This window comes from Balaenoptera ricei, chromosome 20, assembly GCF_028023285.1.
Source record: "Balaenoptera ricei isolate mBalRic1 chromosome 20, mBalRic1.hap2, whole genome shotgun sequence".
In the NCBI taxonomy this organism is placed as follows: domain Eukaryota; kingdom Metazoa; phylum Chordata; class Mammalia; order Artiodactyla; family Balaenopteridae; genus Balaenoptera; species Balaenoptera ricei.
In genome coordinates, this window is record NC_082658.1 from 57,213,516 (window position 1) to 57,230,648 (window position 17,133).

At 50.1% G+C, this 17,133-nt stretch overlaps 1 protein-coding gene across 8 annotated transcripts in view; it reads right to left on the bottom strand.

Annotated features, from left to right (window-relative positions):
- The window catches only part of GAS7 (growth arrest specific 7), a 201,043-nt gene that overhangs the window by 117,317 nt on the left and 66,593 nt on the right, over positions 1–17,133 (bottom strand). Inside the window, exon 1 of one of the 8 annotated variants that reach the window (XM_059906612.1) lies at positions 15,896–15,946. The exons of the other annotated variants lie outside the window; for them this stretch is intronic. Coding sequence (XP_059762595.1) covers positions 15,896–15,925 — 30 coding nt within the window. The 5' untranslated portion in view covers positions 15,926–15,946. Of the gene's footprint in view, positions 1–15,895; positions 15,947–17,133 lie in introns of those variants that run through there. 8 annotated transcript variants of the gene reach the window in all.

Consider the following 17,133-nt stretch of genomic DNA (forward strand, 5'->3'; position numbering starts at 1 on the left):
TTTGACTGGCTCCTTGCGGGGCTCACTGAATGCCTCCCCTTTACTCCTCCATGCAGACTAGTGCCCCCGCCCCCGAGTTTATCTCAGGCTGAATACCTCCCTGGAGACCCACACGGAGGACCGGGCCACCCTCACCAGCCTCAAGCCAGGATGTCTGTTTACCCTCAATCATGTCAGTTCTTTGAGAATACAACTTGGACACTGCACGCCCTGCTCTGCCCTGGCTTGCGGAGGCCTTCCTCCGAGGTAAGAAACCATCCCCCTGTAAGTCTTTAGAGAGACCCCACAATTAGTAGACGCTGATTCTGTAACCGAGGGAAGCTGACAGCAACATCCCTTAGTCTTGATGCTGACCCTGAGGTGTCGTCACCTCACATTTTATAAAGAGCCAGGGTGTGGTGCCTCTGACACGATCTGTACCAAACAATGGTCTTGACCTTGGTCACTTCTGCAAGAACTAGTCTGGGCCTGTGATCTTTCCTTCAGAACTTAACACACCCCACGGTTGAGACTGAGGCCTCACATGAAAATACCCACCAGGTCCCCCCAAACCTCTTAAGCTGCCACATGAGAAGCTCAGTAAGATCACACCAGCACCCCAGAGGGGCAGCCCCCAGCACACTCCTGATGGCCCAGCTCTCGCCGTCAGCGGCATCAGTGCCCCCACACCCTTCCCCTCAAATGGCCAGTGGAGCCTGGGTTCTCCTCCAACTGGAAGGCAGAGACCGGCTGTGTCAGGGTTCCTAGGACCACCCAGGTCTAGTCATTCACTAGAAGGACTCCTAGCACTCAGTATGTAGCCATGATTTATTACAGCAAAAGGATACAAGAAGAATCAATAAAGGGAAATGGTGCCTGGGGCCAAGCCCTGAGGAAACCGGGCGCAAGCTTCCAGAAGTCCCCTCCCAGTGCAGCCACAAGGGATGCACTGAATTCCTCCAGCAATGAGCTGTGACAGCAGTAGGAAGTGTGTCAACCAGGGACGCTCACAGATTCAGAGTCCGGGGGCTTTGTGGGGGGCTGTTCCCATAAGCACCCTCTGCCTGACACGCAGCAAAACCCCAGACTCCCAGAAGGAAAGCAGGTGCTCAGCATAAACCACAATGTCTTTAAGAACAGTTTCCATAAGAGCCACCCTTATCGTTTTGGGAATGGTGGGAACCCTCCCTAAATTCAAGGTCCCGGACGTCAGCCAAAGACCAACAACGCAAGCAAGCTTTGTAAGAGAGAGCAGTCTCAGGCCGGCTCTGTGAACGGTCTTTGCACACTGGGTATATTGATAGAATGTTCCTTAGAAGGGACCTCCCCTGCTGTCTCTGGCCCGTTCAGTGGCAGATTCCTGCCACGGACTCCTAGGCAGGTGACAAGTCTCTGAAACGCTTGTGCTGATGGAGAGCTCACTCCTTTACAAAGCGTGCTGGTCCATGGTTGGCCTGTGCTCACCGACAGCACTTTTCTCCCAGGAACACCGGCCTCCAAGTGCAATATTTCTCGTTGATGAACACTTCATATAATAACAACCACTACTTACTATCACTCTATGTCAGGCACTGGGCCCAGCACGTGACACACATGAGCTCATTTAATATTCACGGTTTACAATGGCATCAACTATGGCTTAGAGGCATGTGAGGACGTGCCCAAGATTCCATTTTAATGGGCGTGAACACTGCTCTATTTGACCCTATAGCTTCCCCTGGGAACCTGTCTTTCACTGACCACACTATCATTTTCGGCATGACATCATACCACTCTTTCTCTTGTTTACTTCATATTTTTAGTTGACTCGCTTTTTTTACTTTAAAAAACATTTTATTTCTCAGAAAATTTTAGAGTACTCTCTGAATGGAAAACGAGTAACATCTGCCAGAAATCCACAGCACGAAAATAATTACAACAAAAAAACCAAGCAGTGCTATTCAATCCTAGCTAGACAGTACTACCTGCTGAGGCCTGTTCTCACCCAGCACCACCCGAAACTCTCCTTCACTGAGAGCACTGCACAAGGAAAACCCTTCTCCTTTTCTGATTCAATGGTACTGAAAGCCTTGCCCATAGACCACTGAGACCCACCTTTGCCCAGCCTTTTGGGAAACGCTACACGATTACCCTACGCGCTACAGGAACCTGCCCCGCCAGGCTCACAGGTAACAGGGAAGCAGGGGCTCCCTGCTACCTGTGTGCCCCACCCCTGACCCCGCACCTGGATGCAGGATATTCCAGCTGCTTCCTCCCCATTGGCTCCTTTGCTCTCCGGCCTCTGCGGCCACTGTGCGCTGGAGTCACGCGCCATCGGCACCCACCTGGGTCAGGTGCCCCTTCTGCTCCCAGCCTGGCCCCCTGTTCTCCCTCATTCCTAGTTTCTGCTCCCATGGGCTCCACTCAGCTGGCCTGACCTCGGGGAGAGAAAACGCCAGCAAAGACGCTGTCCCCCTGGCCCATTTCCTAAATCAAGAGGAGGCCAGGAGAGAGGGGCAGAGGGTCCCTGGGGGGCAAGTCATGATCTGGAAGGTCGGGGTGGACCTGGGATGGGGGGAAGAGCAATCAGAAGTTGGAAATGTGCCATTCGTCTCAAACAGGGGACGACATCCAGATTCCCCTTTTCCCAATGACCCTCTGGTCCGGCCCCACCACGGGCTCGAAGGAGTCACCCAATCGCAGGCAGAGGGGTTCACCCAGAAGCCATCCAGCGGTGGCAGCCCAGAAGGCACCAAAGACCCCCAAGCGCAGGAAGGCAGCGGGGTGGCTGAGAGCTGCGGCTTGTGAGACAAAGAGAGCCGAGTCCCGACTCCACCATCCCCCTGGCTGAGTGACTTTCCACGTCTGAGACACGGGATCAAAATCATACATACCCCACAGGCCTGTCGTGGGGTAGCGGGAAGCGCCCAGGGTCTGGCCTCAGGAACATTAGTTCTGTGGAGCTGGGCTCTGAGTCTGAGGCCAAGAACAAGAATAGGAAACGGCCGAAGGTAGGGTGTGTGAAGGCGGGCGTACTCGCCCCCGTGTGCAGAGAACAGCCCGACAGGTGGAGCCCAGCCCCACAGGTGTTTGTGTCAGAGAGGTGAGGGCTCAGCCTGCAGGTCAGGGGCCTACATGTAAAAACCAGGAAATTTCCCATGAAAAAATAAAGTCATCTCATGCACACTCAACAAGGCCATACTGAAGTTGCCCTGGCAGGATGAAGATAAACGTTGCCATCTTCCCTGCCGTCCTCTGATGCAGCGGTTTTCAGCCTGGCTGCTCGTGAAAACCATCTGGGAGATTTTGTCCTTTTTTTTGGCCACGCCACGCAGCTTGTGGGATCTCAGTTCTCCGACCAGGGATGGAACCCGGGCCCTGGCAGGGAAAGCCAGGAATCCTAACCACCAGGCCACCAGGGAACTCCCCATCTGGGAGCTTTAAAGCCACCCAGATGCCCAGTAATCCCCCGGGCCCTGAAACAGGCTGTCCCGGGGAGAGACCTGGAGGTGGTTGCCCCACAAGCTCGTAGGTGATCCTAACACGCGGCCAGCAGGGCTGCCCGACCGTCTTCGTGGCCACTGCCTGCCTCGCTGGGGCTGGTATCACACACGACTCGGCCCGCAGCTTGTTCAGCCAAGGTTAATCATAGGAAAGGCGGGGGCCCCAGGACGCAAAGCCAGCACGCAGACCCCGCGAGCCGCCCCTGCTCTGAGCATCAATCATTCCACAGCAGCGATGCCGGCCGGCGTGGTCCCCGGGGCCTCCTCTCAGGGCTGCATCACCTCTGCCCATCCCGGGAAAAGCCGGAGGCCGAAGCTTACTGAGGGCCAGGAGTGCGCTGGAAAAGCACATAGGGAGGCTTCCCCTGCCCAAGGTCTGGGGATGGCCCCAAAGGCATTCGGGTTTCCACTTTCCTGCTGGGTAAGAGGTTCTTCTGTCTTAAAATACACTTTCTGTAAAGCCCTGGAGCCGGACCGTGCCCATAGAAACCCCAGGTTCCATCTCTCACTGATAGAATGATCCTTCTGTCCACAAGCCTCCCAGATCCACAGGAGTCGATAATGACTGTAAGGGAAAGAACAGAGCGGAGCGCTTGCCAGCACTGTTTCTGAGACGTGATGGGGAGAGCCAGGGACAACGGCTCGGGGACGGACTGGCACCTGTGGTCTGTCTGGCCCTAGGATTGGTGCATTACTGGCTTACCGGCAATCTGGGGCGCTGCCCCCTGGTTTTGTGCCATTTCTCTAAAAAGCGGGGGCTAAAAAGAAGAAAGCCAGTGTCAGGATGTCACAGTTCGCCAGCCTGTACTGTGATTCTGGGTGTACGGAGTGGCGCTGCCCTTGTCTTGCCCAGGGCGGGCAGCACAACGGAGACGTAAGAGGAGACGCTCCCTGCCCGGGGACCCAAGTGAGAGCAAGGCGAAGGCTCGCAGGAATGAGGCAAGGAAATGGGATTTTGATTGCACAAAGCGTGACAGGGCCAGAGAACAGTGACAAGTGACATGTGAATCACAAAGATGAGAGCTTCCCAGGATGCAACATGTCCAAACAGGCCGGGTGGCTCAGCCTGAGAAACAGGAAAATGGGGAAGAGTGTGAAACACAGTTTGAGGCCAAGCAATACCTCTCCCCAGCCAGCGTGGGCTGGGATCTTTCACAGTCGCTGGTAACAATCCTGGAAGTCAGAATGGTTTTCACCTGAGCCTCTTCTCTAAGTATAGGGTCTGTCTGCTATCCCCGAGGCCCGGGGGAAAGCCATGGTGTAGATGACAAAATGATAGCACGGACCCTCGCTCTATAAAGCATGGTCCACGCACGGTACCTCTCAGGGCACTAACCACGTGCTGATCAAGCACGTGACAATCACACAGACAGCTAACTTCATAGGTGGTTTCCGTTTAGGCATCTCACACTGACTTTCTTCCCCATCAAATTCAAGGCTGCAGCTACTTCCTCGGTTCCCAACTCACAGATCAACTGAGGTGATCGCTGATTAAAATGTCTCCCCACAGCCGTTGAACTTGATAGAGTAACCTTTCCAGATTTATTTGCCCATCCGCTCACTTATTTATTTACTTGTTTGCTGCGCTCATTCAAACACTTAAGTGGGCACCTGCTATATGTCAGGCACTGAGAAGCAGAAGATAAACGACCCGGCCCGGTCCTGGGAAGAGTGTGCCTCCCGCAAAGAGAGAAAGATGGCAGACAGGCAGACACGGTGCAGAGTGACGGATGTGTGCGCTGCTAAGGGGAAAAACCGAGGGGTCCAGAAAGGCATCCTCGGAGGAGATGCTGCCTACAGGCCATCATAACCACATGCTTTCTCTTCACCGGGCTTTTCGCTTTGCTTTTTCTGCTGCCTCCTGCCTTGCATTCTATCGGATCGATTGCATTTTCTTTATTCTCCCTCCAACCCCACAAACTTGGTATTTATAGAGTCTATTTATACTACTTAGGTGGTTACACTGACGTTTGTAACATGTACACTTGACTTCAAGCATAAAGTTAATCAAGAGCTCTTTTCTCCTTCTGAATAAGACAAAACCCTGCAGTGCTTTCACTTTGATCTCCTCCAGTGACCTTCCAGGTGTCCGGAGTTTGAATCAGTGGAAGGTGCTGTCTTCCCACAAGTCCTGGGGCCGCCTGGTTTTTTGCTATCTCCTGCCACTGATCATTTTTCAGAAAAACTAAAAATTTCAAATTGACTCAGGCGGAAATAGAAAACCCGCATAGATCTATAACCTTCAAAGGAATCGATTCTGCGGCCTAAAAACTACCTTAAAAAAACGATAATGGGTTTATGTGGTTTTACTGACAAAGTTTTCTCAAACCTTTAAGGAAAAGGCAACACTTACACAATCTCTCCCAGAAATAGAGAGAAAAACCATCAGTTCCTTTTATAATACCCTGATACCAATCTTCAAAGGAAAACAATGTAAGAATTCAAAGCCTAACCTAACCTCACAGAGCACAGGTATAAAAATCCTAAATACACATTAGCAAATCCTGGGGATGGACGGACCGTCTTACGCCCTCAATAAAGTTTTCCTAAATAAGAAATAAAAAGCACAGTCTATGCAGTCATAAATACATTTGACTAGACTACAATTTAAAAATTCCACATGACAAAATATACCGTTTTAAAAAAACGAAAAAGCAATGCTTAAAAGACAGCGTGATGGAAAAGTGAGCAGAGTATGAATAGGAAATTCACAGGAGAGGAATTCTGAAAGGCAAATACACATATGGAAATATACACAACCTCACTAGCAATGAAGGAAACGTAAACACAAGTTAAATCTGAGGTGCAATATTTTACACGTTCAGATGGCAAAAATAAGCATGCCTTGTTGGCAAGGGGAGTGGGTATTGTAATATTCTGTGGGTAGCAGTATATGTATATCTGCAAAACCTCTTTGGAAAATATAGTGGCAAAATCCAAAGGTACATACTCATACCCAGATATTCTCCTTCTAGGTATCTGCCCCAGAGGAATACTCACACAAGTGCACAAGGAGAAATGCACAATTGTTTCTAAATGTCTAAAATGTCCACCCACAGGAATAAACTATGAGATACACATGTGCTAGAAAACTACAGGGCAGTTGAAATGAACTAGGTCTACATGTACCAACGTGGATAAACTTCAAAAACACCTGTGAAGAAAGCCAATCCCAAAAAGATAAATATATTTCATGTAAGTTTCAAAATACACATTAGTGAATGCTATTTTAGATGCATACATGCTCATAAAAGTTTTAAACATGCTCATGGGAAAGATACACCAACAACAGAACAGTCGTTACCTCCGAGGAGAGAAGGAGAAAAGGGAACAGAACTGGAGGAACACACAGGGATTTTTTTTTTAATGTCGAGTAATTGTGTTATTTTTGACTGACATTTGGCAAGTGTTGATACTTGTGGAATCCAGAGATGGTGATAAGCACATGAAAAATGTTCAACATCATTAATCCTCAGGAAAATACAAGCTGAAAGCACAATGAGAAACTACTTCATACTCACTAGAATGGCAAAAAAAAATGTTGGCAAGGAGCTAGGATAATTGAAAGCTCATATGCTGCTGTGAGCGACAAGTGAAGTGCAGAAAATAGTTTTGCCGTTTCTTATATAAACATACACTTACCATATGATCCAACAATTTCACTCTTAGGTATTTACACCAGAGAAATGAAAACATGTCCGAAAGACTTATACACAAATGTTCACAGAATTACTCGTAACAGCTAAAAGCTGGAAACAACCCAAATGTCCATCAGTTGACAAATGGATAAGCAAATTCTAGTCTGCTCAACCAGTGGAATTCTACTTAACAATAAAAAGGAATCAACAACTGATACAACAATATGGATAAATCTCAGACGTTATCCTGTGCAAGAGAGGCCAGATTCAAGGGTACACACCGCATGATCCGTTTCTATGAAAACCTAGAATAGGCAAAACTAATCTATAGGGTAGAAATCAGAGGTGACCTGAGGAGATGAGTGGGAGGAGAGAGAAACTGACTGCAAATGGGCAAGAGAGAACTTCCCGGAAAGATGTCCTAGACTTCGATTACAGTGGCAGTTGCACAGGTGTATCTATTTGTCAAGTCACTAACCTGTACACTGAGAATGGGGGGATTTTAGTTTATGGTAAATTATAGCTTATGGTAAATTTAATTTAATTTATTTATTTGTGGTCAATTATATACTTTATGGTAAAATATATAAATTACAGTTGATTTTTAAAATAGGGATAGTAGATACATTTGCTATAATCTCCTGTTTTTCGTAGACAAACTTTATTAAAAATTAAGTGGATTTTAGAAAGTACTGATCATTAATTGCATATACTGTGGAGCAGGAGGTTTCAGGGGGAGAATAAAGAACTAAGAAGGCGACTAATGCTAAGTCCTAACCCTTCCCAGTGGAAGAGCTGTCTATTTCATCATTGGAGCAGTCTTATTAGAAACCCAAGGGTCCTTTGAGATTATCAAGTTCAAGTCTCTCATTTTCAGAAAAGCAGCCCAAAGTGAGATTTGTCCAAGATCCCTGCTGCAGACGTTTGTTGCTTAAGCTGCCCAGTGTCCTTACCTGTATCTTAACAGCCCCACTCCTTTTTCTAGGGAATTCTCTCTCTCCCACTAGGCCCTTTCTCTGCGCATCTCTTAATCCAGGTGCCAGCCCTCCCCCTACAAGCCCTAAGGGGTCTCAGGGGGTCCCTCCCCTTTCACAGGCAAAGGTGTGTCTGCCTCCAGGTGGTCTCTGCTGACACCTGGGGAGCTAGCTGCTCCTCCATCACAGCCAAGCACACCTGACTACACTCTGTTTGCTTTATACGACTGTTCCTATTAGTCCTACCTCCTGGCTCCACACAGCTGAGCATCTCGGGTTCTATCTGCCTTCAGGAGGTTTCCCCAGCCTCCCGTCCATTCTGTGAACTTCCAGTATCTTTGCAATAAATTCCACTCGGCTGACATCAGCCAGAATCGGTTTCCGAAGTGTGCAACCAAAGAACCCCACGTGACACATCACCCAACCGGCGCAAGGTAGACGGGGCCCACAGCCCAGAGTTCTGAATTCTCGAAGATGTCCCTGGGCGTGGCGGCCACCTAGTTAATGCCTCAGGATCCTTGGCGGCAATGTCTCAATCCCCCGAGGCTGCTGGGACATAGAATGAGAAAGTGATCACGTATTGAGTGATACATTAAGCGCTCTGACATGCTTTAATTTCGTCCTTCCCACAGCCTGGTAATGTAGGGATTACCCCACTTTATCTACGAGGGCACTAAAGAGGAAGAAAAATATTTTCCCAAGGTCACAGACCTCATAAGTGACAGCGCCAGAACTTGAGCCAACTCTGTTCAACTTTAAAGCCTGGCTCTTGTCACTTTATCAGGCTGCCTCGCCCCAAGAAAACATTCAGTCTTCTGCATCTCCTACTTTACAATTAGGTCACCGGGACTTCAAATTAGGCATCAGAGGCACAACTGGATGCTGGCCACACCCACAAAGTAGCGGGGGGGGGGGGGGGGGTTGGAGGGGGCAGGCAACGCATACAGTAGGCCAGGACACCCACCCAGGAGAGCGTAACAGTGGATGGGGTGGTGGTGGTGTTGATGCGGTGTGGGGGTGAAGAGGACACTGCAGCCTTAGGGAGAACACACGTGCCCGGGGAACAGTGTGGGAAACATCCACTTCCCCGAGGAGCAGAAGTGAATTCTTTCTGCTTTGAGATGAAGACGTGTTCGCGTTGCCATGGCAATGGAGCACGCTCACTGCTGTCTATACCTGTAAGTGAGTGACTCACGTTTTTGGCATTGCACCAGCCCAGTCCTAAGTCATTAGCTAATCAGCTGAGAATGCATACACTCCTGGGGTGGGGTGGGGCAGGGGAGAAGGCGGGTAAATAGAGTCTCTGCATATCCTTCTGAGGCCCCGAGAGCAGGGATCACATTTCCTTGGTTTTTGCGCAGCGATTGCCAATACCTGGCACCGTCCCTGCTCCCAAACTATCCTAAGGAACCTGAGTTTGTTGTGGGCTCTCTAAATAGAGGGGGATGGGAGCAGAGTTTCAGTTAAAACCAAGGGTAGGGAATTAAACATGATGCGAAAAGTGAATCAACTTGGGTTGCACAAGCTGTTGGAATTAGTTAAGAACTGCCGGTCGGTGCAAAATTCCAATTTCAGACGAAAACTTGTTAATAGATACTGAAGGGTGGCCTGCGCAATCCTACTGGGGGTCGAGCATGATCTCAGCTTGACTTGGGTTCGGTCATACACGTTTCCAGGGAGGAGGAAAAGGAGTCTTAGAAGATACCTAGCTCCTGGGAATGCATCACAGCTACTTGAACTATAAGAGAGATTGGTGGGGGGGGGGGGGGGGGCAGGGTTAAGAGCTGAAGCCTAGATTCCAAAGAGATCCTGGTGCCAGAGTCTCTGTAGGAAGAGGAGGCCTAGAAGCTACAAGGACTCCTCCAGACCAACCTGGAAAACCTTCAGTGGCTCCCAAGTAACTAAAATGACCCTATCAGTTTAACAAAGGACCTCTACAGGGCACCAGCAGATACAGCGAAGGGTTACATGAAAGGGGTTTTTTCCCCTCTAAACATAAAGAGAACACCTATGGTCCCACTTAGTTTCAGGAGAGTTCATCAAGAGGTTCAGGTGTGCATGGGGAAAACCCAAAAAGGAAAATCTATCGGGGAGGGAGAGTCCAGAGTAAGGAGACATCCCACCCACCCACCCAGATTTCAGAGGAAGCTGGGCCTGGCCTCCCCAGGAGGGCTGTACACACACACCACCCCGATTTCTGATAATCAGGCAGTCCTCTCCCGGGAGATGGGATTACTGGTAAAGAAGTGGACCAGGATGTTTTCTGAGGGGCATTCATCATCACCACCATGTCAACAGCACTTGCCAGAAAAGGTTTATACTGGAGTTTGGCGCCTGCTTGTCCCAGCTTGGCAATGAGCTTGTCGGCTCCCGGGACACAGGGGGCCAAGTGTCCACACTGGGTGTCTACACTGCCCACAGCACCCATCAGACATGCCTTGCACACTGAAGAAATTCAATAAAGGTTCACTGAATCATGATGGACGGATGGATGAAGAGGGCTTTCTGAAGGGTTCCCTCAAGCAGTTCGGAAGACTTCATTACCGTAAAGAGGACTGACTCAGCGAGCCTTACCGTCTCAGAAGGCAGCCAGCCCGCCCCCGCTGAGCTCGGAAACGAGGGCCCCTTTCTTTATGGCACAGAAATGGAAGCAGGGCTAAATTCTGAGGTCCTCCCAGCTCTGAAATCCACAGGCCCCTAAGCAGCCTCTGTTAAGAAAGTAACTGAGGGAGTTCCCTGGTCATTCAGTGGTTAGGACTCAGCTCTTTCACTGCCGTGGCCCCAGGTTCAATCCCTGGTCGGGGAACTAAGATCTCCACAAAGCCGAGCATCGGGGGCCAAATCAACCACCACCACCACCACAAAAAGAAAGTAACTGAAAATAAAGAAATGCACCACCTGTTAGGGGTTCTATCCAGAAGGAGGGGAGGGAATAAAATCCTGATGGGCTGTGCCAGGAGCAGACAAGTCCGCTGGGCAGGAGGGCTGCTGGGGCTTCACCCAGAGCGGAGCTCCCCCATCTCACTGTCAAGAGGCAACCGCACCAGCTACAACTTAGTAAGATTAAAGGGGGGAAAGGCATGTGCTGCTTCAAAAGAGAGAAAAAAGGAAAAATAAATTACTGAGCCAGCCTAACTGCGGCTCCGTTAGGGGTACCAGGGAGGTGGGTTGGGGTCGGAAGGATGATGGAGGTGGGTCCAAGACCCCAGGCAGCCCGGCTGCTGGCATCCTTCCTGCCTCTAACAGTCCGGTACCCTGAGCCCCTCCGCTGAGGCGACGAGGGTTCAGGAGAAGGGGACCAAGCGCGCCAACACGAAGCTCCTTGGCCTCTGGCCGACTCTCCTTAAACCACCACAGGCCCGGCCCAGGGCGGCTCCACGCGGCCCTGATTACCACGCATCTTTTTACAATGCTCAGCCAGGCGCACTGAAGGGACTCCAGGTAAATACTCATCCAGCCCGGTGTCTCTAACAGGGAAGTAAATCACCCTTAATGACCCAGGGCAGGCCGCCACGTGTCCTATTTCTGGAGTGGTTGCTTCCCATGCTGGCAGCGGGGCGGGGGGGGGGAAGTGTGGTGTGGGCACAAAACCCAGAGGAGGGAGGTCAAGTTCGGCAGGTCTGATTTCTGAGCGGGGAGAGGCTGGGAGGCTGGCGCGGAGGGGAGAGAATTAGTGAAAGTCCCCACGCCACACTTCCCTGATGCAGACCCCGAGAGAGCCAGATTGGATCCAGAGAAAACAGGAGCAGAAAAAATGAGACGACGTCTGGCTGAGGTCAGGGACCTCTCCAGTCCAATCTCCCAGCACGAGGTGGGGCGGAGTGGGCGGCAAATCTGGCACAGAGCTTTGCAGCCAGAGCAAAGAGGGAAATGTGTTTGGCTAAAGGGTCCTCTGTGTCCTTAAGATAAAATAAGCCACCTGCTCAAGGGAAACGCCATTCCTACCCTAAAGCCGAAAGAGATTCCTCCAAGGGGTTCAGAGAAAGAAGACAAGTTAAAAAAAAAAAAAAAATCTTAAAAGACGATGAGTTTCATAGGACTGTTCATTTTAACCCTTGGTTTGAACCAGGTCCTTAAAAAGCAATCGCTGGGTATCAATTTCCAGCTGTAGCTCCTACCACCCAGGTGTCAGTGAAGACCTGGGAAAAGGGCAGGTAGAGTGTAAACAACCCCTCATCTTCATAACAGGGAACCAACAGATAGTGTTAAAAGTTAACAAATTGCGAACCAACACGTAAGCATTTTATTTAAAATTGTGGAAGTAACTGCCAGGAGAACTAAACATCAAATGCGACTGGAAAGGAGGGGGGTGGGTGTGAGCGTGTCGCTTTGCACTCTGAGCCTTCCAGTACTATTTGATTTTTGTTTTTAACCGCATGTATGCTATTACTTTTGCTCCAAATAAAAACAAAGGCTTTTAAATGTACAGCATGGAAAATGAGGAAAGAACACATACCGGAACGCAAGGCCAGCGAGAGTGTGTCGTAATGGGGATAACTTTGAGTTTGCTCAGATTTATACACAAAAGTAGCGACCTCTCTGGCGGTCCAGTGGTTAAGACTCTGCGTTTCCACTGCAGGGGGCGCGGGTTCGATCCCTGGGTGGGCAACTAAGATTCCTGCAGGCTGCGTGGCCAAAAAAAAAAAAAACAACTTATACACAAAAGTAAATCTCCCGCAAACTTCAGAATTATTAGGAGCAGCTCTGTGTACCTCACCTCCCACCCGGGAGAGACACAAGCGCATCACACGACCGCATCAGAGGACCACTCCTCCTAGCAGTCCCATAAAATCCTGATGCCGGCCACGAGGCAGGCTTCCAACACCTGACTCTTCCACTTCCATAGAAATTCCATTTGTCTAAGAATGTAAGTCCTCCTTCCCACTCGATTACGCCAGCCCTGTTTATTCTTGGCTTTCAGAGCCAGCGGGGTGGGGAGAGATCCAGGTGTGCTGACACAAAGACACCCACCTTCACCAGATGCAGGAGCGTCTTCACAAATATCGGTGATTTATCCTTGGGCAAGAAGTCCCTGAACTGTGGAATCTGGCAGCTAGTTAGTGGCCTCGGTTTTCGGATGAGGACGCCCGGATGTGAAGTGAGACAGGCCTGAAGTCTTAAAACTACGAGGCGGTAACCTCAGAACTTGCTTCTCCAGAGTTCCGACCCAGTACTCTCTCCACTATATCATGTCTTTTCGGACCCTTCGACATGTTGAATAGCTATCTGAAGTGGGGTTCTGCTGTCAAATGCGGATTAACCCAAGCCCTCTCAGAGGCCTGAAGTGATGATGTAACATCCTGAATCCAAACCTACTCACCATCTTCCTTCACCACCTCTACTTTCAGCCACGGCTCAGGCCAACCACCTCTCTCAGCCAATTGCTCTCCTGGTTTTTAATTGGGGCCACCACCTCCCACTCATTCTCTACCCAGCAGTCACAATGATTTGTCTTAAAAACCCATCAAAAATCATGTCACAATAGATAATCCACAGAGACCGAGAGCAGATCGGTGATTGCCCTTGGCTGGGGGAGCGGGGCCAGGGAGGTAATGGGCAGCGACTGCTTGATGGGTATGAGGTCTCCTTCGGGAGTGATGAAAATGTTTTGGAACTAGACAGAGGCGGTGGTCACACAATACTGCAAATGCACTAAAATATCAGGGAATCATACAGTTTAAAATGGTTAATTTTAGGTTAGGTGAATTTTATCTCCATCTTTAAAAAAAAAAATCATGTCATGCCTCCAGTCAAATCTCTCCAGTGGATGCCCACCTTCCTCAGAGTGAAAGCCCCTCCCTCCCTCTATTCCAGACCCAATGGACGAGCCCCTGTGCGTCAACTCTTCCTTCCCCTGGGACACACACTCCTGAGACACCCACAGGCTTGTTGCCTTATTTTATTTGGGTCTCTGTTCAAATATTAGCAACCAGCGACTCTTCCTGTTGACCTCATAGAAAAAAGCAACTCCTGTTACCCTCTGCTCTGAGAGGAAAACAGAACCTCATTAGCCTGATATTATGTCATATTTGTTTTCTATTGTCTGATTTCCCCCAGAAGAATCCAAGCAGTGTCGGCAGGGACTGTGTTATAAATGCCCAGCACTTAGAACAGGGTCTAAAGTGCAACAGGTGCTCAAAAAAAGTGTTGAATGAATGAATGAACGTTCATTTGTTCCAGGTTCAAAGGTCATTGACCAGGGATCACTTTTCCCCCCAAGGGGCATCTTGACAGGCTGACTTTGACAAATGCTCACTGTATTAGTCTGTTGCAGCTGCTGTAACAAATAACCACAAACCTGGCAGCTTAAACCAACACCCATTTTTTTCCTCTTCCAATTCTGGAGGCCAGAAGTCTGAAATCAGTTGCACTGTGTCAAAACCAAGGTGTCAGCAGGGCTGCACTCACCCTGCAGGTCCTAGGGGGCTTCGTTCCTCAAATCTTCCAGACTCCCCGGTGGCTGCAGGCATTCCTTGGCTTGTGGCCACATCACTCTAATCTCTGCCTCTGCAGAGAAGTGGGAACACATCCTTCACCCATGGACTAAGGGATGGGCATGTGGGCTCATCAAACCAGCTTGCAAACGTGGGACAACTCTGGGCTGCCTCTCCCCTTCCAGGCTATGGATGACAGCCCAGAACAGCGCCATGAAACCAAGGAGAACACAGCCCACGGACCGCAGGCTGCTAATCACTAACGGAAGACCATGAGCCCAAGATCAGCCTCTTGCGGCCCTTCCTCTGCATCCTTGTGGGCCACTCCCAGATCCCCACTCGGGTTCTGACTCATGCGGCAAACCACATTCTGCTTCAGAGACACAGGCCACTGACACCTCAAATTCAACATGTCCAAAACCGAATTCCATTCCCCACGCCATCCCTGCCATACACATATAATCAAAGAAGATTATATGAGGGACAGAGTGCGGCCCTGGGCGTGGAGGTGAGCAATGGGTCCCATGTCCCCCACTCCCACTTACTTCTCCGGGACCTTCCCTGAGCCCTGTTTCCAAAATCACGCTTGTGAAATAAGCCTGCTGGATCAGATGATCTATCTCAGAGGCCCCCTTCCAACATCGCAGCCTGTGAGTCATCGGAAAAAGCAGAGGGGGCGGGGGGACCCGCCCGTCCAGCCCTCCCCCTCTGCCACACCCCTGTTTACCAAACAGCGCCTGCTTCACCGGCCCCTGCAAAGTCAGGATGCGTTCCTGCGGAGCTCCAGGAAAGGCGATGCAGAAAGCCCTGGTAGGTTTCCACCACACATGCTGAAGTGGGCAGCCTGAGCAGGTGGGCACTTTGTATTAAATCTCTCTGGCCGGTGAAAAGTTTAACCCGGGTCACAGTGTCACGTGACCTGAGAAAGGCATCTTTCCACTGCCCTGGGGTGGATTAGGCAGAGGCGGCCGGCTTTCCCCGTGTGGTGCTGGACGTGAGGAACGAATTCCAGCATTTCGTAATTTCTCCTCCAACATACTTTCCCCTCGGTTTTCTTGCTCAGGTGGCCAAGTTGGATGGTCAGGCAGGAGCTGACTCCTCTAACACCCTGCAAGCCTGCCCTATGAGACACACCTGATACAACAGGGGAGAGAGCCGTCCCAGGCAGTTACAACAGCGCCATCATGCCTACATACGCGACCCTTGGTCTTGAAAAGAAAGCTGCATCTTCATGACTTTTGCAAGAGGAGTCACCCTGGATGCACTACCTAAGTGTGACCAGTCCGTGTGGTGGCCTCTGCCAGATCTTTCTCCCAGAGCTATTCTCTTGCAAACCAAGCATGGCTCAAATCTGAGAGCGTGGTCAGCTAACTTCCTCCCAAACTCACCATCAGACTCCGTTTCATACCAAAAGGCATATCGTGGGGACAGGGACAGGCCAGAAGGTTTCTCTTCTTCTCTCCTGCTGGGCTGGAGGAATATTCTCAGCTTATTATTCCAGCTCCTTAGCACCTTCACAGGAGACCAGGAAAGAGAGAAGAAAAGAGGTGGCTGGGATTCAACTGTTCCTCTCCTTGGTAGGAGTTCTGAAGGCTCAGAAGGAGGAAACGGAAACTTTAGGTTAAAAGAAGACTTGGGGGAATAACTCACGTTTAACAGATGATGAAAGGAGTGGTTTATATGATTCCTGGAAGCCTTGCCCTTTGGTGATTAATTTCACTATATTTCTAGCCCTGCAACCGGCAACCTTGTCTCCTATTAACACAGAGGAGCAAAATCTTGCCGCTGGACTTCTCAAAAGAATGGTCTCCGCCTGCCTGTCCGGCACCTCACCAGCGTGTTCTCTTCTTAACGTCCTCACGCGGGCACGGGCACACGAAATCTCGCAGTTAAAACGGGGATCACCATTTCTCACGTGCCTTTTCCCAGACCTCATTCCCCCAAGCTCCTTGAGACTTTTCCCTTGATGTCGGTGACACTAACCATTCGGTCCTCTCTCTGCCTGAGAGCTGGACCTGTTCCCTCAAATCCCATCCAGGCTCACATCAAGGATTCCATCACTGCCACGTCTCGTCAGTTACCATGTGGGGGTAGATTTCCATTCTCCACCCTCTGGAACCAACTGACCTTGATCTTCCTCTGGGTACCACTCTTGTTCCTTCCTCAGTCTGTGTGGTTAGGATGACCCCATCTCTCAACTATGCCACCCCAGGCTCCACTGGAAAGCTGCCCAGTGATTTTCCTTTTTCCTCTTGGAGTTACTGAGAGTTTCTAGAATCCTTCTGAAGAGGTGACTAAGCTAGAAAATGACGCCGACACAGAGGAAAGTAAAGCCAAGAGATGGAGAGTTTTGATGAGACTGCCTTCACCTCTTCTACTAGTTATTTACTGCTGCGTACCAAGTTAGCCCAAAGCTCAGGGTCTTCAAACAACAAATGTGTGGTCTCAATTTCTGCAGGGCAGGGATCTGGGTACAGTTTACCCAGACTTTGAGCCTTACCCAGGGTTTCTCACAAGGCTGCAACCCAGGGCTGTGGTCATCTCAAGGTTCAGCTGGCAGAGAATCCCCTTCCACGTTCATTCATGTGGGTGGTGTTTGCAGACCTGGGGTCCTTGCTGGCTGTCT